This window comes from Melospiza georgiana, chromosome 15 (assembly GCF_028018845.1).
Source record: "Melospiza georgiana isolate bMelGeo1 chromosome 15, bMelGeo1.pri, whole genome shotgun sequence".
NCBI lineage: Eukaryota > Metazoa > Chordata > Aves > Passeriformes > Passerellidae > Melospiza > Melospiza georgiana.
Window position 1 is genome coordinate 10,937,111 of NC_080444.1, and position 24,577 is coordinate 10,961,687.

General features: G+C 40.4%; 1 protein-coding gene across 1 annotated transcript; it reads left to right on the forward strand.

The window, feature by feature from the left end:
- Positions 1-1,635: 1,635 nt before the first annotated feature.
- Positions 1,636-21,270, forward strand: RAD50 (RAD50 double strand break repair protein). Its single transcript, XM_058035023.1, has 26 exons — positions 1,636-1,667; positions 2,630-2,806; positions 3,199-3,282; positions 3,508-3,659; positions 4,448-4,633; positions 4,779-4,983; positions 5,399-5,527; positions 5,739-5,904; positions 6,573-6,766; positions 7,283-7,489; positions 8,340-8,522; positions 8,735-8,892; positions 9,565-9,740; positions 9,840-10,077; positions 10,554-10,743; positions 11,596-11,722; positions 11,945-12,138; positions 12,449-12,559; positions 13,091-13,183; positions 13,282-13,395; positions 14,180-14,307; positions 15,073-15,297; positions 18,389-18,474; positions 18,870-19,012; positions 20,335-20,468; positions 20,783-21,270. The coding sequence occupies exons 2-26, from the start codon at positions 2,678-2,680 to the stop codon at positions 20,967-20,969; spliced, it is 3,939 nt and encodes a 1,312-aa protein (XP_057891006.1). The 5' UTR covers positions 1,636-1,667; positions 2,630-2,677; the 3' UTR covers positions 20,970-21,270.
- Positions 21,271-24,577: the final 3,307 nt, after the last annotated feature.

Consider the following 24,577-nt stretch of genomic DNA (forward strand, 5'->3'; position numbering starts at 1 on the left):
AATACTGCAATATAACAGAATACTAAAATATGCTGGCAGGTTATTAATCAGTTTTGGAGTTTACTGGAAGTGTAGATGAAATAGATTCCCAATCTGAGCTGTCAGCTCAGACAGTGAATCTGAGATGGCTCCCAGCTGGCCAGGGGCTGCTGGGTCAAGGCAAGGGTGTGCATGGCACGTGCAGCTGACCCTGTGTGTAGTTCTGGAGGGACTCCAGGTCCTCAGGAGTAGGATAACAAAGCTCCAGAGAAGCACAAGGAAGGGGCAGTGCTCTGGCTTGGACTTTTTTCTAGCTGGATGATGAATAGGGGATAGAGAGCAAAGAGGAAGAAGATGTGGAAGACAGGTACAAGGGGGCAAGGAGCTCTGTTGGCCCTTGAGAGAAATGAACATGACCAGCCAAAGGGAGTGATCCCCTTTCCTTCCCCTGATCATCTCGAACTTTCCTGCAGTCCCTAAAACTGCCTGTCTTGGTTTCAGCTGAGGTGGAGCTAATTTCTTTTCAGTATTTGGTACAATGTTGTGTTTTGGATTCAATTGCCAGTATGTTGATGTTCTGGTTCTTTCTAAGTTGTTGTATCCTGAGTCAAGGATTTTTTTTTTTTTTTTTTTTTTTTGTGTCTTGTGTCTTGTGGTCTGCCAGTGAAGAGGTACAGAAAAGAAACAGTGAAGGAGCACAGACAGGAGAGGTGACCCAAACTGGCCAAAGGGATATTCCACACCATGGAACATTATGCCCAGTAGATAAACTGGGGGAGTTACCTGGAAAGGGGCTGGCATTGGTCAGCAGGCAGTGAGCAATTTTATTTGGCATCAGTTATTTCTGGTTTTTTCCTTATTTATTTTCATTATTATTTTTTACCATTATTATTGTATTTTGCTTTGTTTTCTGTTATTAAACTGGTCTTATCTCAACCTACAAGTTTTAGAGTTGATTCTTCTTCCCATTCCATTGCAGCTGGGGGGGAAGAGCCAGAGGCTTTGTGATGCCCCATCATATAAGACAGACATTAAAGCTATAAGGGAATGTCCAAGGGAGGACAATGAGGATGGGGAATGGTCTGGAGAAGAAGCCATACGAGGAGCGGCTGAGGGTACTCAGTGTGTTCAGCCTGGATGACACTGAGGGTACATCTTGCAGCCGGGTACAGCGGCAGATACAGATCTGCTCTCTGTGGTGAGCAGTGATAGGAGATGAGGGATGGCCTGAAACTGTGTCAGGGGAGGTTTATGTTGGGTATCAGGAAAAGGCTCTGCACCCAGAGGGTGGCTGGGCACTGCACAGGCTCCCCAGGGAAGCGGTCACAGCACGGATCTGACAGCGCTGAAGAGGCGCTCGGACAGGGCTCAGGGCGATGCTGCGACTCTTAAGAACGGCGCTGCGCAGGGCCAGCGGCTGGACTGGGTGATCCTTGCGGGTCCCTCCAGCTCAGCTTATTCTGTGATTCTGTGATTTCCAGCTGGGTTCGAACCACGATCCCGCCTCAAAGCTCCATTGCGAGCCCTCAGAGGCCACGGCAGCCAGGCCAGCCCCCTCAGGGCGCTGCGCGGGCCCGGGCGGCGGGGGGCGGTGCGAGCGGCGGGCGGGCCGCCATGGCGGGGCCGGGCCGGGGCGGGGCGGGCGCGGGGGCTGCCGGGGCGCGAGCCGGCGGCGGCGGCGGGCGGAGGTGACGGCGGGCATGGGGGGAACGGAGCGGCCGGGCCGGGGGCGCGGTACCGCGGCGGGCTCAGCTCAGCTCAGCTCGGCTCGGCTGCGGGTAGGGGAAGGGATGGCTCCCTGGAAAGTGTCCGCCCCCGGCGCGGCGCGGAGCTCCGGGCGGGAAAGCCCCGCTGCCACCTCTGCCTCGGCAGGAAATGCCCTGGCCCGGGCCGAGCCCCGCCGGGCACCCCCGGAGGAGCCGCGGGAGGGCCGAGCCCGCGCCATGGGGAACAGCCCCGGAGTACCCCCGCAGCCACACACACACCACACGGGCCGGGGACCCGCCTTGGGGGCCGGGGTGCCTCCCCCAGAGCCCTCCAGTGCCCGGGGCAGCTCCCACCCGAGCACAGCCCCATATCTGTGCCCGCCCCATGGCCTGAGAAGGCTCCAGCCTTCCTCTTCACAGCTCGATGGGGACATGGTGATGGATATGGTGCTGGATATGGTGCTGCATGTGCCTGTGAGAAACAGGCATTGGCAAACTTGGGTGTAGCAGTACAACAGTGGGTTGTCAAAGGGGAAAAAACATTGAGGCTTCTCTTGTGTTTGGGGAATTCTGAAGGCACATGCATAGTGTTTGTGAAGTGGACTAAAGGGTTATCCAGGCCATTGTGTTTGATTTCACGATACAAAGTATGGCACTTAGCTTGGAGTTGATCAATTTCTCAGTTTGAAAGAAATAAGGTTTTGCCTTCATATGTTTTGTACCTTGAACAGTAACTGAAGAACCTTAGCTGTGTTTTAAAATACGTTTATCATATATGATCCATGATCCAATCATTCCATGATTCTCTGGTTGTAGGGTACAGTTTGAAAGTATCAATGTGTGGAGTATGTAGGCTTTACTTGCTTGTATAGGTGTTTAGCCAGTTTTCAGTAATCTATTGTGATTTCTGCCTACTGGATTTTTCACAAAGCTCCGTTTTACAGGATTTACAGTGTTTTCACCTCTGACTTTGAAATAGAAGTTCAGCAGAAATGTCGAGGATTGAAAAAATGAGCATCCTCGGAGTGAGGAGTTTCGGGATAGAAGATAAAGACAAACAAGTTATCACTTTCTTTAATCCATTAACTATTTTGGTGGGACCAAATGGTGCAGGAAAAACAGTAAGCCTCACTTTATGTTCGGATTTGATCTGTAAATAGCTCTGGAAGGCCATAACATGCGAATAATAATTTCTACAGAAAGGTATTTAATGCTATTGCAAAAGTCATGCTGTTTGCTATAAATATTGTGTTGTTTAGTGTTATTAGAAATCTGCTTTCATGCCTGGAATTTGCAGAGCACTGGTTGATATTTTTTCATAGGAAATTGATCCAGATCCTGATTAAAACTGCTTTTGCAAAGTATCATGGTACTCAAAAATTAAAATGTTATTTCTCTTTGTTTATGTACCTGATTCATTTGTGTTTGGGCTGTTAGTGTGGATTTGCCTGTAGTCCATCTTGGTTACTCTAAATTTGTCTTTATAACTATATACTTACTTTTGTTTCCTTAGACTATCATTGAATGTCTTAAATATATATCCACTGGTGATTTTCCTCCTGGCACCAAAGGAAAAACATTTGTTCATGATCCAAAGGTAAGTCCTAGTGACTAGATGCAATGTGTGTTTACTCCTCAGTAAAATACTCCACTGCACTCAGGTGGTGAATAAAACAGAGATGCTCAAATTGTAGCCAGCCTTGAGCTGAAATGAAGAAAAGCAGAGAGCTGGGGGTGATTAGAACATGCCCCACAGCTGGAGAGGCACACATTCCCTTGAGAAGAATTCCACTAATTCTGGGTTTTTTTGCTTCTGCCAAAGATTGCCAATGAAACGGACGTGCGAGCTCAGATCCGGTTACAGTTCCGAGATGTCAACGGGGAGGTCATGGCTGTGCAGCGCTCCATGATCTGCACCCAGAAAGGCAAGGAACCTGAGTTTAAAACACTGGAATCTGTCATTACTAGAACAAAGTAAGTTGTCAAGTGTTTCTTCTTACTTTGGCATGAAGATAGGTTTGGATTTGGTATATTTGTATGCATCAGATAAGAGAAAATTGCATAACGTATTCTTTGACATAGCTACTAGTGCTTTTAGATTATAAAGCTGTGTAGTTTCATTACTTTATCTGTTAAGTGATTGAAAAATCCCACATCTGATAGCTGTGGTGTTAAGAAATACTTATATCTGTTGACTTGTATTTATTTGAAAGCTTTATTGGGTGGTGATGCACTGGCAGAGGTTCCCCACAGAAGCTGTGGCTGCCCCCTTTGTGGAAATGTTCAAGGCCAGGGTGGATGGGGCTTGGAGCAGCCTGATTCTGTGTGTAGCATCCCTGCTCATGGCAGAAAGAATGAGGTGGGTGGCATGGACATTTCCAACCCAAATCATTCAATGATTCCGTGATTGTAGGGTACAGTTTGAAAGTATCATTGTGTGGAGTATGTTTTTACATTTTCAGTTTCACATCCTTTCTGGCCCGTGTTTAACTCCCATCTCCACTGTTTAAGTACATTCCTTTAACTCAAGAGTTGTCCTGCCCCCTCTAGTGGTTCCTCAGAGTTCTACTATGTGAAACAGACTTCAGAAATTGGCAGTGTTAAATGCCTTTGCTGAGCATGGTAATTTTGTGCTTAAAAATTGTTACTTGTTAAATTGTTTTTGAATGGGCATGTTAAAATGAGGTTATACTGTTAAAATGCAGTTCACTTTTTGAAGAACTTGCCAGTAAGTTCTTTGGGGATTTTCTTTGTCTCCACAGGCATGGTGAGAAGGTCAGTCTGAGTTCCAAGTGTGCTGAAATAGATCGGGAGATGATCAACGCCCTTGGTGTTTCCAAAGCTGTGCTTAACAATGTCATTTTCTGTCACCAAGAAGAATCCAACTGGCCGTTAAGTGAAGGGAAGGCCCTGAAACAAAAATTTGATGAGATCTTTTCAGCAACAAGGTTTTTCCCTTGACTTTTTTTACATAGTTTTTATTTAATTACAGTATTCTCATAACATAAATGTTAATAAAAATGTCTAAGACGCTGTTTCATACATCAGAATTGCTGTATTGCCAAAGCAGCTGAAATTTTGCTTTTTTTAAAGGTACATCAAAGCTCTTGAAGCTCTGCGTCAGGTACGGCTGAAACAAAGCTTAAAAGTAAAAGAGTGTCAGACAGAACTGAAATATCTGAAACAGAATAAAGAGAAAGCTCAGGAAATCCAGGATCATCTCAGCAACAGAGAGGCTCAGCTGGCTGCTTCTAAGGAGAATGTAATATCAATTGAGAACCAGCTTGAGCCTCTAAAGGTAACTTCCATGAGGATTATGTTAATACTTTAATACGAAGCAATAAAAGAAGTGAAAGGTGGATGAATTTCTTGGTTAAAATCTTGCACTTTTAAATCTAATCCTTTGACCTGTAGCAGACTCAAGCATACCTCAACTCACCTGGCAGATGCTTCTCTAATCTGTAAACAGTCATTGAAGGGTTAAGAACAGAATTCTTATAGCAGCTTTGGGTTTTTGTCGGTTTAAAATCTCTCTCAAATTTAGCTGGTATCTAAAACCATTTTAAGCTATAATTAAAACAAAAACCAAACTAAAACTTAACGTTCCCTATTTTAAAAACATATTCAAGGAAACTGGAGGTTTTGCACTTAAAATAATTGATTATGAGATTCATGAGCTGATGAGATATTTTACTTACTACATTCTTTTGCAGAGCTCTCTGGCAGTGGTTGAGCAGAATCTCACAAAAGTAATGAGGTTGGACAATGATGTGAAGGCCCTGGAGAGCAGGAAGCGGCAGATGGAAAAAGATAATCAAGATTTGCAACAGAAGATGGAAAAGGTTGCCTTTTTGACAAAAAACTTAGAATATTTTACTTTATCAGTCTAACAAAAACAGTTTTCCTGTTTTGCTTGCTGCAGATTTTCCCCCTGTATGTCTTGTAGAAAATCTGCATGTGAGGTGTTAAATTCTTATTCCTTTAATTCTATTGTAGTAAAAACCATACCTTTTTAAAACATCAATAATTGATTTATGAGTTTGTGGTGTACAGGTTTTTCAAGGAACAGATGAACAACTAAGGGATAGATACCAGAACCACCAGAGAATAGTGAAGGAGAAGGAGAAGAGATTGTTGGACTGCAAACGTGATTTAGATAGAGCCACTAAAGAGTGCCAGAGATTTAACAGTGAGAAATCAGAGCTGCTTGTTGAACGAGGTAATTCAGACTTCATCTATAGTCCTGTGTGGTTTATAATGTAATTAAATCTGAAATGGAGCTACTGATAATTGAAGTGATCTGAACTGGACAAAACTCCTAAAATGTGTGTTAGTTCAGGTTCACCTGCACAGTGGGGTGGGAGAGTCCTGCTGGTGGACAAGTTTAGGTGTTTTTCTCCTGGAGTTTCTAACAGGCATTTTTTCTGAGCTATAATTACAACATGTAGTACATTTTGTCATATAACAGAAAAAGCATGAAAGCTGAATGCCTGGCATTGTCCATGTCTCATGTGGAGACTGGGGACAAGTCAGAGAGCTTGAAGTTAATGTTCTTTCAATTGTGTATCCTTTTTTGATGGGTTATGGGAATTTCAGCAAAGCTCTAGTATTGAGTCACAGAATACATGCTTTCATAAAATACATTTGGGCTTTGTTTTTTTATCAGAATTATATCATGATTTTAGGGGCTTACTTTTGAATTATTGATTTATTTAATTCATAAAAATTTAGTTACCTGAAATATAAATCTCAACCTATAGCTTTTTATTCTTTTTGTGTTGTTGAAAAATACTTCAAGGTTTCAAAGGCTTTCAACTGGCTTTGAATCCTCAGCATGTCTCCTGCCTCAGTTTTTGAGCATTTGTGTCACTTTTTCTTTTTGTGGAGGTCGTCTTCAACTGCAGGCAGATCGTCACCAGGAGCACATTGTGACCAGGGACTCCTTAATTCAGTCTCTGGCAGCACAGCTGGAGTTGGATGGCTTTGAGAGAGCCCCTTTCACTGACAGGCACATTGCCAGTTTTCACAGGCTGGTGAAGGACAGGCAGGACAGGGACACAGAAGCTGCAAATCGTATGATGGTGAGAATTTTCTTGTTTAAGTGGTGTCATTTGTATGGGCCATTGATGTTTTATTGGTCCCCATGGGTCTTTATGGTGCTGGGAGAAAGTGTTGGTGGGGGGGAGCTGAAGCTGGTTTTTTTTGGAATTATGGAACTTTTGGAATTAGGAGTGATGACCAAGGCTTTTGAACAGGCAGTTCATCAGAAAGGTTCTTCTAGCAGTCCTCATGCAGGTGCATTACTGATAAGCTCAAAAACCTGAGGAAGAATTACAATGGCCAGCTGGTTTAAAAATAACCAACTTTTTGTTGAAGTCATCTTCAAAATAGAGTTGCTACGTACAGAATGCTACTGGTATGGTGCATCTGCATTTTGCTATCAGAAACATTTCAGCAGTTAATTTTGGACAAGTTGTAATTTTCTCAGTATTTCGGTGTTTTACTGTGGTGAATATTGGCACACTAGTGTGAAGAAGTATTTTAAAATATTTTCCTGTAAAAAAATAATGAATATATTATTGCTGATCTTCTTTCAGAGAGAATTTGCACAGAAAGAAGCAATGAAACAAAAACAGATAGATGAAATAAGAGACAAGAAAACTGGATTAGAAAGAACCATTGACCTGAAGTCAGACATTCAAAATAAGAAACAAGCAGAGCTGAAGAATGTCAAATGTGAATTGCAGCAATTGGAGGGGTTTTCAGACAGAATTAGTGAGTTGGATGAGGAGATTGGCAAAATGGTAAGTTAGTGTGTAATTGAAGAAGTTATAGAAGCTTGAAGTAAAAGCTTGTGTCTTTATCATTAAAAAAATGTACCAAAACCTATAACCCCCCCTTGATGTTTACTCTTTCAGATGTGTTTCTGCCCTTTTCATACCCTTTATGCTTTGTCTGTTCAGGTAGTGCACTCTTTGGGGCAGGGTCTGTTCACTACCTTGGTTTTGTACAGTCCACACACAGACTGGCTGCTGCTGCTTGGTGAGTTGTAAACAGGGCAATAGCACAGCTGGCAAGTAGGAGATTGATTACTCTCAAATTATTGGGCCAGAAACTTTGAATTGAAAGTTCTGTGCTACCTACATTTTTGGAGATAACTTGCCTGTGAGATGGACTAGTTGGTTATAAGTCTTTTATATGATGAAGTAAGGTTACAAGCATTTTATGTTCCAGCTGAACAGCTGGTCGTGCCTTTGCAGCCAAATATTTTATGTTTGTTAGCAGTGTATGAATTCTGCTTGACAGTGGTTTTTCTAACCTCCTCACTGGGGTAATTCCAAATTTAATATACAGTAGATACTAAAATAAAGACAATCAAACTAAGTATGAGTGAGCTTCTGGTAAAAGCATGAGCAAGCTGGGGCAGTGTTGCATTCCAGGACTGCATCCAGTATCTTCCTGTGGCTTTTCTTGTCCCACACCAGTCACAGCCTTTGTCCTTTTGCATTTATTCTTTACAAATCTTGTGTCATTCCTGTAACAGCTACTGATGCTGCTGCCAGGCAGCTGAAGAGGTTTCTTCTGTTTCCTTTAGCTAGAACTTTATTGATTTTTGTAATTATTGTGTCTTCTGGACTTCTATTTTTTGTATAGGAACATGATCTGGAGAAGGCTGAGAGGAACAGCAATATAGAAACACTGGAACAGGAAGTACAGACTCTGCAAAATGAGAAAATAAACCTGGACAGAGCTCTTAGGAGGTTGGATCAAGAGATGGAGCAGTTGAATCTGCACACCACAACCATTACCCAATTGGAGATGCTGAAGAAAGACAAAGTAATGTTTTTATCAATATCTCATGAGAGAGGGACATGGAATTGATACAGTCCCTCCAACATTTGTGTATTTTTCAGTGTATTTGTGTATTTATCAACAATCAAATGTATAGCTTCTGTCTGACTTGATAGAAACTATTAGTTTAATAAATGCATTGATGGCTATAAACCTGAAGATAGGAAAATTTCATTTAAAATGCTTCATTTCCCCAGGCAGAGAAAGAAGATCAGATCAGAAAAGTAAAGTCAAGACATTCTGAGGAACTAACATCACTGCTGGGATACTTTCCCAATAAAAAACAACTTGAAGACTGGCTTCATGGTAAAAATAAAAAGATTAATCAGACAAGGGATACTCTTGCTAATCTGAAGTAGGTATTAATTTAATAGATTATTTCTTCACAAGTTTTTATGTAATTACAAATTTAAATGTTGAAAAGTTTCATATGTTCAAAATACTTTTTACTTTAATTTATTAGTGTTATTTAGGTATCTGCAAAATCAGAGAAAACATTCCTGTGATACAGAGCTGATATAGTTTGTGCTGGTTAATAAAATCACAGTATTTGTAGTGTGTCAAAGAAAGCACCAAAAGCAGATAGCAAAATAGTGATCTGGAACATCCTTAGTTGTTTGTATTAATTCTAGCTGAATGAATGTGCCTGGGGCTGGAAATTGCTGGTCTTCTGATTTTCTAATAAGTCACAGAGTTGTTGTTGTTGTTGTTGTTATTAGTGGTTAGTGACTATATCACAAATTCATGTGTGATTACCTGTTCTTGGTTTTATTTGATTAGAAAGAGTAGGAAGTTTCTAATCAGTAATCATCTAGAAAATAAAAGGGATTTAAAATTAAACACTTGTGCTGTACTTGGATGAATAAAAAGTATATGCTATAGATTGCATGAAAAATCAGTAAAAAACAACTCATGAATAGTTCTCTAATTCCAGTTTCAAATTACCTTTCCATGGCTTTTGGTTTTGCTTAAACAGTCTAAATCTTTGTGTTTAGGTAGTAAAAGTGTTTCTGCATTAATATTTCAGCAAGAGACTGGCATCAGTAGAATATGATAAAACTTATGCCAGTAATGAGCTAAAGAAAAAAGAAACCCAGTTGTCCAGTCACGAAGCAAAACTTTTTGATGTTTGTGGAAGTCAAGATTTTGATAGTGACCTGAACAAACTTCAAGATGAAATTGAAAAAAGTTCCAAACAGCGAGGTAAATTTGTGCATAGCTTGACTTTTTTCTCTGAAACACTAATTTAGCTGATTATTCACTGTTTATTCAACATAAGTGTTCTGTTTGTTTTTCACCCAGCTGTGCTTGCTGGAGCCACTGCAGTTTATTCACAGTTCATTACACAGCTGACAGAGGAGAACCAGTCTTGTTGTCCAGTTTGCCAAAGAGTTTTTCAGACAGAGGCTGAGCTGCAGGATGTCATCAGTGATCTGCAGTCCAAACTGCGCCTGGCCCCAGACAAACTGAAGTCCACAGAGTCTGAGCTTAAGAGAAAAGAGAAAAAACGTGATGAAATGATGAGTCTGAAACCCCTGAGGTAAAGTGCTTAGGGAGCCACATTGTTACAGGCTGTTTTCTCTTAAATGTGTGGGGTTTGATTATAAAAAGCTATGCAGACATCAAGGAGGCTTTATTCTAGGGCTGGTTAATGAATTTCAAAATGTCATTGTTGGGAGAAATACTTTGAGAGAATTTGAGGATGGATGAGGGTAGAGCTGTCCTTCACAAGAGGGCACTCTTGTTCAGTGCTTCTGAGCACTTGCTGTAATGAAGTTGGTTAAAAACCAAAAGAGATTTTGTTTGCTTGTTTATCTCACCTAAAATGAGGGATGTATTATCTTGGCTGGGTGTGTAATACAAGCTTAAATGTGAGCAAGGTTAAGGAGGTACTATTTTAGCTAAATTTAGTCTTCCACTACTAAATCATATCACAGATTTTGTGATCTTGAATGTCTTCAATTTATGCTGTTGTTTCTGACCAAGGAAATTTTAGGGATTTATATTTTATTTTAGGCGAACTGTAGTTGAACTCCAAGATAAGGAAATTCCAGACCTGAGGAACAAGATCCAGAATGCAAACAGAGATTTAACAGGCCTGAAGGGTGAGATAGAAGAACAGGAATCACTTCTCCAGACAGCTTTGTCTGAGGAAGAAGGTGCCAAAGCACGTTTACAAGATATAACTCTGATGGAAAGGTATCAGGTATGCTTTGGTAACTTTTTTTTAATGCATAAAATGATATTCCTTTGCATTTAAATATGTAGTTATCCAGTAATATGACATAACTTTGAGGTCCTTATTTTAAAATGCTTCCAAAGACTGTATAACCTAGATGATCTTGTACTAATAAAACTTTGATTTACAAAAGTGGTATTTTTTGAGCACTCCAGAGTCCCTTGAGTTCTGATTCAATTCTGTGCTATATGAACTGAAAAAAGAGATGTAATCCAGAAGTGAGCACAACCATGAGTACACCTAAGAGTTTTTAATCCTCATAGTCACTATAGCTCTCTGTATTCCCAGCATCTCACAAGTGTTTCCTGGTTCTGTGCCATCTGAATATATGGTAAAGGGAAAGATAAATCCTGAACTTTTTATTATCCTGGCATGGGAGACAATTTTTAGCAGTCTTCATGGCTCTGTTACCTACATGAAATCTTTGCTTGACTGAAAACCTTCAGAGGAGCTCTTAGGGAACCTGGGGCCAGGCAAAGGAATGAGAGCATTTCACAAGGTGGAGATGTCAGCAACTCCTGAGGCTCCAACAATTGCAGTGTTGCAGGGACAGATTGCACATGGAACTGTCCTGAACTGGGATGGGGATGTTAAAGGCCTGTGCATCCTTATTGGCTGATTCCTTCCACAATTAGGAATTCCAGATCCTAGCAGCTGACATAACCCTACTGCTAATGATGTGACATTGCTCTACAAGGGAAGGAAATTGGAAGCTCTTGTGTGCCTCAAGCCCTGAGCTTGTTCTTATGTGCCAGAGGTGAAAAAATCCATTGTTAAAGACTAATTCAGTAGTAATGGTTCTTCTCCTCATGCTTTCAGACTGATATCAGGGATGTTGAACGAAAAATTGCTCAGCAAGAGGCTAAGCTGCTAGGTGTCAATTTAAGTAGGACTGTGCTTCAAGTAAGCAGAGAAAAACAAGAGAAAAAACAGCTGTGGGATACAGGTAGGTCCTACAAACCTGTTATTTCACTTTTTACTAAATGTAATGTTCCAAAATTCTTGCCCTTAAAATTTTAGTTTACTTCTTTTATGTTCTTAAATAATTCTGTTCTCCTAGTTTGTTCTTACTGGTTTTTGGCGTTGCACCAGCTTCATTTAGAGATGAATTTTCATAAGGATTACAACAATGGTTTTGATAACAGATTGACTCTGTTTTCATCTGCAGTTACCAGTAAAATTGAGTTAAATCAGAAACACAAGCAGGACCAGCAAAGCCAGATCCAGCAGCTGAAGAGTGCAGTGAATGAGCTCAAGGCAGAGAAGCTGCAGATTGTCAGCAGCATGCAGCGGCGGCGGCAGCTGGAGGAGCAGACTGTGGAGTTAACCACTGAGGTCCAGTCCTTATGCAGAGAGATCAAGGTGACAAATACTCTCAGTTGTTTAACCCTTAGTTTTGCTGGCCTTGAAATAAAAAATAATAATCTCGTCATACTTAATATTGTCTCTAATCCTAGACAGTGGGATGGATTTTTAAATGTTTGTACTGTGTTGCTGTTGTGTATCTATGGGAATTTCTTGAATTTTTTTAATTCATATTTTCATATTTCCTTTTTTTAATACACACACAAAAAAGAAATAAGCAACCATATTACCTTTTTTACTGCTTGAAAAAGTATTGATCTTCACCAGAATGTGAAAATAAGAACTACTTTTTCCAACTACTTTTCAGGAAGCAGAAGAACAAGTACTTCCTTTGGAGGCAAAGTTAGACAAATTGCAGCAGGAGAAGGAGGAGCTAGTGAATAAAAGGACTGCAAGTAATAAAGAAACACAAGAGAAGGTTTGTTTGCTCTTGGCATAGCTGTGAGATAGGATTAGACATTGTTTTTCAGTGGATGGGAGCTGTGGTACTGAGTTTGCTTTTAGAAAACATCAGTGACACCAGGAGGTGCTTTAGATTGGTAGAGCTTTCAGGGAATAAAAGAAACATGTCACTCAGGACATGAACTCAATTGTAATTCACCTTTGGCAGTCTTGAAAAAAGACTGCTTGGGACATTTGGCAATATTTATTAGCTGATGGCATTCAAAAGCCCTTCCTAAGTAGACCCAAGAGGAGCAGCAAGGATGACCATCATCCATCCTTGCCAAGGGACACACTGATTCTTCTCAGGTTAAGTGGCCCTCACTTGTTTTGGGAAACATTTTCATGTTTATAAGAGGTACTGGGATTGTAGAAGGTGAAGACTTTATTAGAAAACTAAAAGGACTTAGAATAAGGAATTGTGGTAGTGTCATCCAGTATCTTTGATACAGAGCATATCTGTTCTTGGACAGAAGACAATATTTCATGTGGTATCTTTTCTCTGCAGATGAATAACATAAATGAGAAAGTTAAAGATATAAACAAGTACGTGAAAGAAATTGAAAACTATATTCAACAAGGAAAAGAAGACTATAAAAAGGTAATCTAAAATCTAAATCTTTTTTTAGTCAGTAAAAGGTTAGCATCAAAATTACTTTTGTTTTTAAATCATATGCCATTTTCTTCATCTTTCTTTAGCAAAAGGAGTCTGAACTTGAAGAAGTAAATTCTCGTTTGGCTGCCTGTGAGAAACAGAAGGAAAAGATAAGTAAAGAGATGGAAGTGACCCGACAAGATATTGACACTCAAAAGGTGGGTATATTGTTGAATTATACTTGGCATAGTTGAAATAATTCCTAGTTCTGGATTGTCTGTAGTGGTGTGAAATGAGCTTCCTTTTGGTTTATTTGATCAGTTGTTAGTTAGGAGAGTTGCTATACGTGCATTAGGCTGAAAATAGTCTTGAGATTTGTATGTGGAAATTTAAAAACCATTTATCTCTAACTATCATCTGATGGTATTTCTAAGAGTTAAGTCTGGTGGGATAGTAGTCAGCATTTTCAGGAGTATCTTTATGTGGAGGATACATGCCTTTATAAGTAAAGTACAAACTGCAGGTACCAAAAGTTGCTTGCTATTCCAGATTTATCCTGTACTTTGAATTCTTGTGTATATGTTTCAAATACAGTTTACATTCCTTATAGGAAATATGTCCTTCCCCATTCTACCCTTTCAGTTACTGTCTACTGTTGTAAAACTTCAATAGGGGACTTAGTTAAATCTGTCCTTGGTGAAAACTACTTGTCTAGAAATCCATGGTTGAAACATGGATTAATATTCTTAAAAAGAATCAGTCTTGTGTTCACTTGTGACAGTAAACACTGCTAAGTGTTATTCCAGTTTGAAAGATTAAATAATACTGCTGATTTCCATTTTATTCTATTTTTAGGACAGTCTAAGTTCTCCCTGTGATAATTTTTGTTGTTTTCAATTATTTTATGCTTGCAGCACGTTTCAGAGTTGTGCAGAACTGATACATTGTAATTGATAACCAACATACTGAAACGTTATACAATTTCTGGGTTTTTGGAGCTAGATCCAGGAGAGGTGGCTGGAGGATAATCTCACCTTGAGGAAGCGGAATGAGGAGCTAAAAGAAGTTGAAGATGACATAAAAAAACTTATGAAGGAGATGGGAGAAATGAAAGTCCCCCAGATGAAAAAGTAAGCACCATCAGAACAGAATGGTGTGCTTTGCACAAGAATTCATGGAACATCTGGATGTTGTAGTGACTTCACTGTGTTTTAGGGTGTCTGATCCTCTCCTCACCCCATTCATGCAGGCCACTTTCTCCTTCACACCTGTGTTTGGTTGATATCCCTGTGACCACAGTGTGAATGACTCTGTGAAATTATACAGTGCTTCTGGCTAGAAATAGAGATATCTGCTCATACCTGTTCCAGTCCAATCCTTTTCATGATGCTTACTGAGAAATCCACATTTAAATAATTCATGCTTCTGGATGAGAGTATTTAGTTTTTATTTTCAGTCTGCTCACTTAGTTCCCAGCAGCAAATTTTGTTTACTTCAATAGTTTAGTAATAATTGCTTAGATAATAAACACATTTGAAAAGTAATTAGCCCTTTGCTGGTTCTTGTATGTGAAATATTTATTTAGCATGCTAGAGCTTACCCAGTAATTAATCTTATTTTGTTCAGTATCCATCTATAAAATTAATTTTTTTTTGTTTATACATGTAGCACTTTAGCATTTGAACTTGACAACTTAAAACTTAACAAACTTAAAACTATTTTTATTTAAAAAATGTCTTCATTTCAGTGGCATTAGTACTATAATTTTAACTGTTACATACTTTATAGATATGATACAATGAGCTGTTGTCCAACATAAACTCGAAATTAGAGCTCTGATTAAAAAATTGAAACACTAAACACAAAATACAAGTGTATCAATTGTGGTTTGACAGTGAGCAGAAGCATTTGGAGGAGAAGATAGAATCCCTGAAGAGGAACCACCACGTGGCCCTTGGCCGGCAGCGGGGCTTTGAGGAGGAGATCGTTCGCTTCAGGAAGGAGCTCCGAGAGCCCCAGTTCAGAGATGCAGAGGAAAAATACAGGGACATGATGATTGTCATGAGAACCACAGAGCTGGTGAACAAAGATCTGGACCTCTATTACAAGGCTCTTGATAAGTAAGTGTTGTCCAATGAGGGTGATTCTTAAATGTTTTCATCTTCATTGGTATTGATAACCCTGATGCAGAAGTGTGGGGGTCCCAGTTGTTGGGTTTCTCTGGGTGTGGATTGAAGGCACTTGAGACATTAGTTCATGTTCATACTCAGGTGTTTATTATTTCTTATCAGTAAAACAGTCTCATTACTGTGAGTTCAGCAGCTTTTCATTAGAAGGCACAAAATGGCCAGCAATCTTTTGTTCCAAGGTCTTTTAAACTATCCAATTAAGAACTGATACCTGGATTATTTTCCCTGTTAACCCAATAACTGATCCCAAACAGCTGCAATGTGAACTTTTCTGCCCAATTACAAAATGCCACCCAAACCCATGGAAAAGAAGGAAGAAGAAGCATGAAGAAGAAACCCAGGATGACACCCTGTGCCCTCCATCTTGCTGCCATCCACATCATACTAAAAATCCCCAAACCTAAATGTCTCACCATGCGATACACCTACACTGCTCTCTGTAATCTATTTCACATTTCTGTGGATTCTAATCTATTATGAAGTCTAGGAAACTTTCTCTATGAATGAGTGTCAAAGTCAGTGCTCCCCTGGGGGTCAGGGCACCCCAGAGCAGACAGAGAAATATTCCTGGTGCCCTGGGTTTCCACATCAAAGCAGCTTTCAATTTCAGGCTTCCAGGGTGACTTAGAGGAAATTAATATCATTCCTTGAGATACATAATTTCTCTTCATATATTTTGACATTTAAATATTAAGAAAACATGACAAGGTATAACTTCCTAAGTAAATCAATGAAACTGTACTGGAAGCTGCACAGGATTGGTATGATGTAGGAAATTTGTAAGGTAATGTCTGTAATGTACACATATTAAATGCTTTGATGGTACTAATTGGAATTTAATACTGTCATAGGTAAGTCTGATATTTGTATTCCCAATTCTCTGAAAGCCTTACTTGGAGTTTTGGTTGTACGTGTTAGGACTTATATTTGCAGTACTGCAGTAGGAGAGAGATAAGGCAAGGTGAGATTGATGTTTAAATCCTTCATTTTTAACCAGAGCCCTTCTGCTTTCATTTCTATAGCAATAGATTTTAGCTTCTTCTGGTCATATCTTACCATGAGTAACATTTGCCAGGTAAATTTCTTGTTTCCTATGGCATTTGCTCAGGTAAATAATTGTGTTTTAAAGAACATTACAATGTAGAGGATTTTTTTGCCCTTTTCCAGTGTGGGTGGTTTTGTGCTTATATTAAAGAAAATAAGGTCATAAGAAACATATCTGGCATTTGATGGAAAGTGTAGCAAGTTTGTTCTTGTTTCTGTTTCCTCTGGAAGCTTGTTAGCTAGTCTTGGACTGACTGGGCAAAAAGAGCATCTCAAAATTGGTAACCATATACAAAATAAAACATGTGGCTCCCTAAAAACCCTGTTTGGTTGGTTATCATGATGGAATAGCAGTGAACATCTTGATGGACAGTGGGAGAGGATTTTGGAATCAGTGGATACATTTCAGGAAATAGAAAACTGGTTCTCAGTGGCAGAAAGATATGTATTAGGATTGAAAAAAAGAGAAAAATAAACATTTTGGTCACTGTAGGAATTCTCAATACACCCATGCCTTGAATAAAGTATGGAATTTTGGCCTTCTCTTGAAAAGGGTTTGCTAGTGCTGGAAAAGGAGCACAAAAGAGTAATTACGTGCTTGAGGATACAGCATAATGGTCAAGAAACAAAATAAATGAGAACTTTCCAAGTTGAAAGGACATTCTAGAGGATCCCTGTTCTTAGCTGGTTTGATAATAACATTAAATAAAGTAAACATGATATTAAAATGTAAGCTAATCCAAAATCTTTGTGAAGATCTAAGTTATTCAGAGCGTGTATAAGTCTTCCCTTTCAGTTGTAATGGAAATGCACTCCAAGAATTTCCTTTTTAGAATTTTTTTGTATGGTATCAAATCATCTATTGTTTCTATTTAAGGCTAAACAGGAAAACAGTCTTGTAATTTCAAGAAAAATAGATAAGCATCACTTAGCGGTAATCGTCTGAAAAATCAGCAAGGCAAAATGCTAACTAATGGCCAGAGCTGTATCTGGGGCTGGGAAAACATTTTGGGTGTTCCATCCTATCAGATGATATTTGTTGACTCTATTTAGAGATTTGTGATAAATATTGATGAGGAATGCATTCTTGGGCCTAAGCAAATAGTTGAAAATGCTTCATTTTCACTTAACAAAACCTATCAGAGTTGATACCTCAGTATTCCCCAGAACAGGTGGAAGAGCTAAGGTAGAAAAAGCATGTGTAAAAGTCCATTTCAGAAGGATATTTTATTTCCACCACATTTTTTGAAAGAAGACATTGCCATAAAGCAAGTGAGCATTTCTTTCATTACAGAGTAGCTTTTCTGTAAAAAGACAAGTTAGAAATGCTCTGTCCTGTCTTTTTCTGAGTGTTTTGTAAGATTTCATCTGTTAATAAACTAAAGTCACGCTACTATGTTAACCAGAGAAATTAAATTAAAAGTTATTAATGATATCCTGTGTTACTCTTGCTGCTGCTAAGTATTTCTTGTCATAATGCCTGTTTGGATAATTACAAATTATATTCTCAGATGGAATTCTCTGCTCTGAGGAGACTTCAGGTTCTCCTTTCCTGCTGTGACAATACCTGTTGTTTGCCCTGTTGGCAGACTGTGCCAGAATAACACTCCTGTTCTGGAAAGCTTAACATCAAATTCATCATCTTGGTGTCAGGCTGACAATAAACCTCACACATAAATCATAAATCTCTTAAAAAGTCAGGTCAAGTCATTCTCCCTTGAGTAACTGCAAATATATTTGTTGTCATTACTTTCCTACTTCTTAGAACTGAGCTGTTTGTGAGCACAGAATTATTTACACAATGGCATGTTGTTATTCTTTAGGTACTTCTCTGTCCAAAATGAATTAGTATTTTCTCTATTTTTAGTAAAAGTATGAAGGGAATGGAAAGGGAGCTGCCACCTGCCTTAAAGCCCCTAGCAGTCCATAGAAGTCCATGGTTGCCTCTCTAACAGTTTATATTTTTTGCTGTTTTTAGAGCAATAATGACATTTCATAGCATGAAAATGGAAGAAATTAACAAAATAATTCGGGACCTGTGGCGAAGCATTTACAGAGGACAAGGTAGGTAATAATATATTTTAAAGTTTTACCCAAATGGATCTGTTTGATATTGGGCACTGCAGAAGGAAAAGTGTTTGTTGGCAAAATGAGAAAGGCTGTATCTGTTATTCACCACTATAATCTTTTTATTGCACATTATGTAGAAACATGCAGGATAAATAGAGTTAATTTTCACTTTTCTGTGTTTTCCAAAGGTTAGGTTTCTTTGTCACAGGACAGTGCATGAGTTCATTCCTTCCATTTTGGAAAAGGTATTTTCCAAGATGGATCTATCAGTGGGAGTTCTGAATGGAATTTTTATTGTTACTACATATTATACCTCTCATCTCCCACTAATCCTATGATATCTTTCAAGATTTTTGATAATGTATGAGCTGTCTCCTTTCCATTTTCAGATATTGAGTATATAGAAATCCGCTCTGATGCAGATGAGAATGCCTCAGCCACTGACAAGAGAAGAAATTACAATTACAGGGTGGTGATGGTGAAGGGAGATACAGCACTGGATATGAGAGGAAGGTGCAGTGCTGGGCAAAAGGTAATGGCTCTTTGTCTTCAGTACACAGCAACAGGGATGCTGAAACCTGACTCACATCAATGCAGGAGAGTGAAGTGACAAAGCACAGGCAGCTCCAGCTCTAATTTATTATTGTGTACAACTTCCCTTCACTCTCTCTGGGTGTTACACACACAATGTGTGACTCAGCATCTGACCCCTGCTTTGGGCTGCCAAAATCCATTGTTTCAGATGAGCACTGGGCTGGTGCCCTGCAGGAGTGAAGGGTTTCACTTCCTCTGTCCTCAGGTTCAAGTCCTCCTGTTTTGTCTCTTCCTGGTTACCACTGAGGTTACCTCAGCTTCAGGTCTATTGACTTGCTTCCTCTTTCTTTTCTTTCTTTCTGAGCCCTTGGTCTTCTTATTGCACCTGCATCTACTTCTAGGTTGATAGGATCTCTCTTCCACCAAATTATGTTGCTTTCACCTGCTGCTGACTGCAGCCTTTCAGTTCTTGTCACACCAATATCACACCTAGCCATACTTCCAGGCATTGCATTTCCCCCTGTGCTGTCAGCTTGCAGCTCTCTGAGCTGTCCATTCCTCTTCAGGAACACACTGGCCAAGCTGCCTGGTGACACACAGCTGTGACCTGTGGTCAGAGTTCATCACCATTAACCACACCCACACATGCTGAGGGTTCTTTCCACCTGTCTGTCCTATTCAATGTGTCCTTTCCTTGGGGTACTTTAGGATGTTGCGTTAGAGTCCTATGTAAGTGAGAGTGAAACTTTAACAAGTTCCTTAGCTGAAGTTCTGAGAATTCTTTGATGGTAAAATGTGATGCCAGCACTCATGATAATTGGAAAATATTTTTGGCAGCAGTTTCCATTGAGCGTTCTGTAGTTTTCAGTGGTTCATTACACATCATTTGATGCAAAGCCAACACAGAAGGTAGTAAATCCCACTGTCTTCCATTATAGTAAGAAGTTCAGTAACTCAGTAATGTGCAGACAGATTTCCACCTGCTGCAGTGGAGTGGGCTTGAGCAGAGTGTTGGGGTAATGCAAATGGCAGTGTCATAGCAGCTTTACCTCAGATCAGAATCCTTACTTGCAGTGTCTTCTGAATTTTGTCTTCTGAATTTTGAGTGCTTCTTTGTAGAGTCAATCTTTGAATTCAAACTAGAAGTTTCAATGTAGTTTTTCAGTAAGTAGTCAGTTACTGTCATTTTGTGCACTGTCAGCACATTGTTCTGTAAACTTCAGTCACGGTTTGTAATGGCATTAAAAACAAGTTGTTTTGTGTAGATCCTCTTTAAACACTTTGAAGCCTGAGATTTTTGTGGTTTTTCCTTTCCCTCAGGTGCTTGCTTCTCTCATCATTCGCCTTGCTCTAGCAGAAACATTCTGTATCAACTGTGGCATTCTGGCCCTGGACGAGCCTACAACCAACCTGGACCGAGAAAACATCGAGTCCCTGGCACATGCCCTGGTGGAGTAAGTGAGCTCTCCTTGTGGTGCTTAACAGTGGGTATTTTTCAATACCCATTTGGCATTATATTTTAAGCTGGCATGTCTTTGTTGTGAGTAGTTTCAGATTCCATCTCTATCTGGAAAAGAAAAAAGGTATTTCTTATATAATTTCAGGGGATTTTTATGTGGTTAAAAAGAGCGGATAATCAGCATTAGATTACTCAGTGGTTCATATCATTCATTATCAATACTGAAATATTTTAGTGCTGTGTATTGGCAAGTTCTGTGATGCTGGCCTGGGCTGTAGGGAAATGCACACTGGATATTTCTCTTTGCAGGATAATAAAGAGCCGCTTACACCAACGCAACTTTCAGCTGCTGGTGATTACTCACGATGAAGATTTTGTGGAACTTCTGGGCCGTTCTGAGTATGTGGAGACATTCTACAGGATAAAGAAGAACATTGATCAGTGCTCTGAGATCATGAAATGCAGTGTCAGTTCCTTAGGCTCCTATGTTCATTAGAATGCCAAGTAATTACATGCTGCAGACAGCCCAACCTGAAACATTGTACACTGCCTGCCTTGATAGAGCTCAGTGTAGGTGTCTGAAAATGTAGTTCCTTCCTATCTATTCTACTGAAACTTTGTAACAATTTCAGCCAGAGTCTAAAACTGTGAGACTTCTTAACTTACCTTTCTACATATTTCTGTACCTGAGCTAAGAATCACCATAATTTGAAAGAATTTAAATGAGTGCCACACAGTTAAATTTTGATGTATTTTATGCTTTAAAAGTGAAAATAAAGTTGTGATGTTATTTTGCATGTTGTGTGGGACAAGTTGCAGATTCTCTGGAATAGCTGTGGCTCTCCCAGGGGAATACAGCTTGCTGTCCATCTCTGGCAAGGTCAGCAGTGATGGGTGTCACTTTGGTTGAAGGTGAGTTCATTGCTGTCTCCTAATCTACCCAAAATTGACAAGCTTCAAAGAGAACTTTTATTACTTTCTCTACAGGGTAACCTAACTCTGGCTGTTCAACAACAGAATTTTCCCTTGCTTCAGAATAAAGCAAAGGCCCATCTCTAACCAGATGAATGGGTGAATTCTGCTCAGGGAGTTATGTTCTGGTTCTTCATGGCAGTGTCTGCAAACGGGAAGATGGAGCATAAGTGTCTCAGAGATGGAGTGTGGATGCTGAGCTTCACCTGCCCTGCTCTGAGCTCTTCGTGAAGCTCTTTTCCTTGGGGTGGCAGCAGCCCTGCAGCTTGGCAGCCCCAGGGAACTTGCTTCTCAAGGGGAGGGACAGTGGAAAGCCATGGGGGTGGCCTGCTGCAAAATGCAAAGAGCCTGATCATCAGAGTCCTGAGGTTGCACAAACTGTGCCTTGCTGCTTCCAAAGCCATGCAGCTGATGGAAGGAATTTCTGGATCCCTCTTTCTTTGTAAGCAAGTCAGGGGCTACCTTGAATTCTTGGAAGGAGTCCACAAGCAGAAGTTGGACTTGCAGTTCTTTAAATCCTTTCAATCAGCAGCAATGGGCTGACACTCCTCAGCAATCAGTGTATTACCAGAGCACAATTTTCAGAGGAAAAATCTTTAAACAGCCATTAAAGAAAATTAATTTCTGTAGTCAGGACATTCTCTTTGGCAGATGCTCAAATGAGCCTAAGAACATTGCATGTTGTCTTCCTTCTCTTTCAGGGTGCAGGAATCCCTTTATTTTGCAGGGATAAGGAGAAGTTGACAGGGGAGGGGTGCAAGCAGACCTGGCTTGTGTAGGCAGGGCCTGGGGCTGGCTGAGCATGATGGACCAGGGCTTTTCCCCTGAGGATGGTGCAGCTGAGCCCTCACTTGATGTCACACACCTCTAACAGCACCTGAGGAGTGTGGATATCTGCACAGAAAAGGACAGAGCCCCATATCCATCCCCAGCTCTGGTTCTCCATGGCAAAGGCTCTCCGGCCTCAGCCTTGGCCAGGGTGAATGGCAGTGAGTGCCTCAAAGAGTGATGGCAGAAACCAAGACCTTCAGCTAAGGATTTTTTCTACCTAAATTTTCTGAAACCGGTGTCAGGGTGACCCCAGTCATCGGGAAACCACTCAAAGATAAGAAAACGAATGAGGCTTCCTAGCAATTACGATTTCACCAATTCCCCAAAAAAGCAATGAACACACAACTAGGGAGGGAGGGGGGAGGGCAGAGATAGGAAAATGCTACTAACCTGCATTATGTTTGCAGTTTTTAAATAAGAAGCTTCGCTGACTCTAGTACTACTTCCGGCAGGGAAATTTTCTGAAAGATACGGTCAACAGAAAAAAAATGTGCTTTGTCTTTTCAAATTTCCCTGTAAATCCTTGTTTATTTTAGCATGATGTGTACACCCCAGATCTGCACTGTCACCAGAAGTGACTCCCCAGACTTTGTACATTCTGTCCTGCTATTTTTTCCAGCTTAAGGCCATGGCTCACAGTTTCTCTGTGAAGCACTTTGGGCGCATTTTTGCCTAATTGGCCTTTCCCAAGTTTATCCTCACTTTGACATCAAACATTTTTTCCAAAAGATAGGGAAAACACAGGAAATGTATTGGGAAACCAACCTCTCCTATATCAAATCAATTAAAATTATTTCAAAAAACTTCACTGATTAATTTGAATAATCCTTGACAGCCAACAGCATGGAAAAGAGACTCTGCCAGTCCCATGGTTTTCATGTGGACTGGAAAATAAAAAATGTGTTTATGTGAATCAAGTGTAAGAGAAACTTAAAGCACTTCCATGATATTCTGCTGTTGGGAGGGGAGGGGTGGCACAGGAGCAGAACATCCCAGCAGAGGAATTCTTGCCCCTGTGTGATAATACACAAAGTGCAGGACCAAGCAGAGCCATTTTATGGCAAACAGGGCATGGATTTATTGCTGTACCTCACTGGGCAGGTGGCAAAGAGGTGAAGAAAGTTTCTGTCCAGTTCCCATTTTGGTGGGAGTGGGGGTGGATTTCCAGCAGGGAGACCACAGCATCCAGCCTCCAGACAGCAATCCATGCACACACTCAGATCCACTGTGGTTAAGAGCCAAAATAACAGCTGCAAAACAACAAAAATATCAAGTCAGTGGAATTGCAGCAGGGGATTGAGCTGAGATTCAGGCCCTTGCCTGGGGTGGTAATGGCAGAGCCACTTGTCTGAGAGCACCACACACCCGTCACGTTGGCCTGGAAGGGCTGGTTGGGTGCAAATCCCTTCCAGGTGATTTATTCTGGCTGCAGCCTCAGCCCTGGCAAATGCTTTTGAAGCCAGGGATCTGTAGGGGATGCAGGACATTGGCATGCACTGCTCAGATGAGAAACTGTCCTTCCACCCCTGTGCCACAGCATCCTTTTCTTCTGTACCATGATTATATTTGCCTTGTCTGCACTTAGCAAGAACTTCTTTCACTAGGAAGAAGAACCCAGAGATCTCCAAGACACTCCTGTCTAAACATTTTGTTTATAAGTGGAATTTACATTAGGAACAGAAAACCAATACTTTGATTTTCTGATGCTTCCTTCAGTACTAGTTCTGCAATACAACACTGCTGCCTGTTTACAGCCTGCACTGAAGTACTTTGGGTTTGCAAACTTCAAAGATAAGTTTTTAAATTTTTTTTTTAACAAAAACTGCTTTATGACCTGCCTGAAGTAAAAAGCTGACTTAACTCACTACTCCTAGGTGTAACATCTCCATGCAGCTTTCTCCTCCATGCCACATTTTAGGCAAAGAGCTTTTACATGCCCTAGAAATTGCATTAAAAAACTCAAGCAGATGAGCTTATCTACAAACAAACACCACAAACCAAAGCAATAAATATAGATGATGCTTTCAAAAGCTTAAGCATTTGCTGTCTCCCTGCAACTTTGCATTTAAATGTCACACCAAGTATCATCTCATCTATTTCAGTATGACAGGGTTTGCTGTCCCCCTGGGCGATCTACCAGGAGCCAGCATTTACTCTCTGCCCACTGCAAGATGGCACCGTTGGGGAATACCATGCAGTTTGCAAATTCTCCTTCATCTGGCTCCATCCTACTTGTGTAATTTGATCTATGCAGGAAAAGTGAATTTCTGGAGCTGTAGTGCAGCCTTCCCTCCAGCTGCA

Coding starts and splice junctions, on each gene's coding strand:
- RAD50 (XM_058035023.1), top strand. CDS start 2,678: ATGTCGAGGATTGAAAAAATGAGCATCCTCGGAGTGAGGAGTTTCGGG. Junction 6,767..7,282: donor AAGCTGCAAATCGTATGATG/GTGAGAATTTTC, acceptor ATCTTCTTTCAG/AGAGAATTTGCACAGAAAGA. Junction 18,475..18,869: donor AAGCATTTACAGAGGACAAG/GTAGGTAATAAT, acceptor TTCCATTTTCAG/ATATTGAGTATATAGAAATC.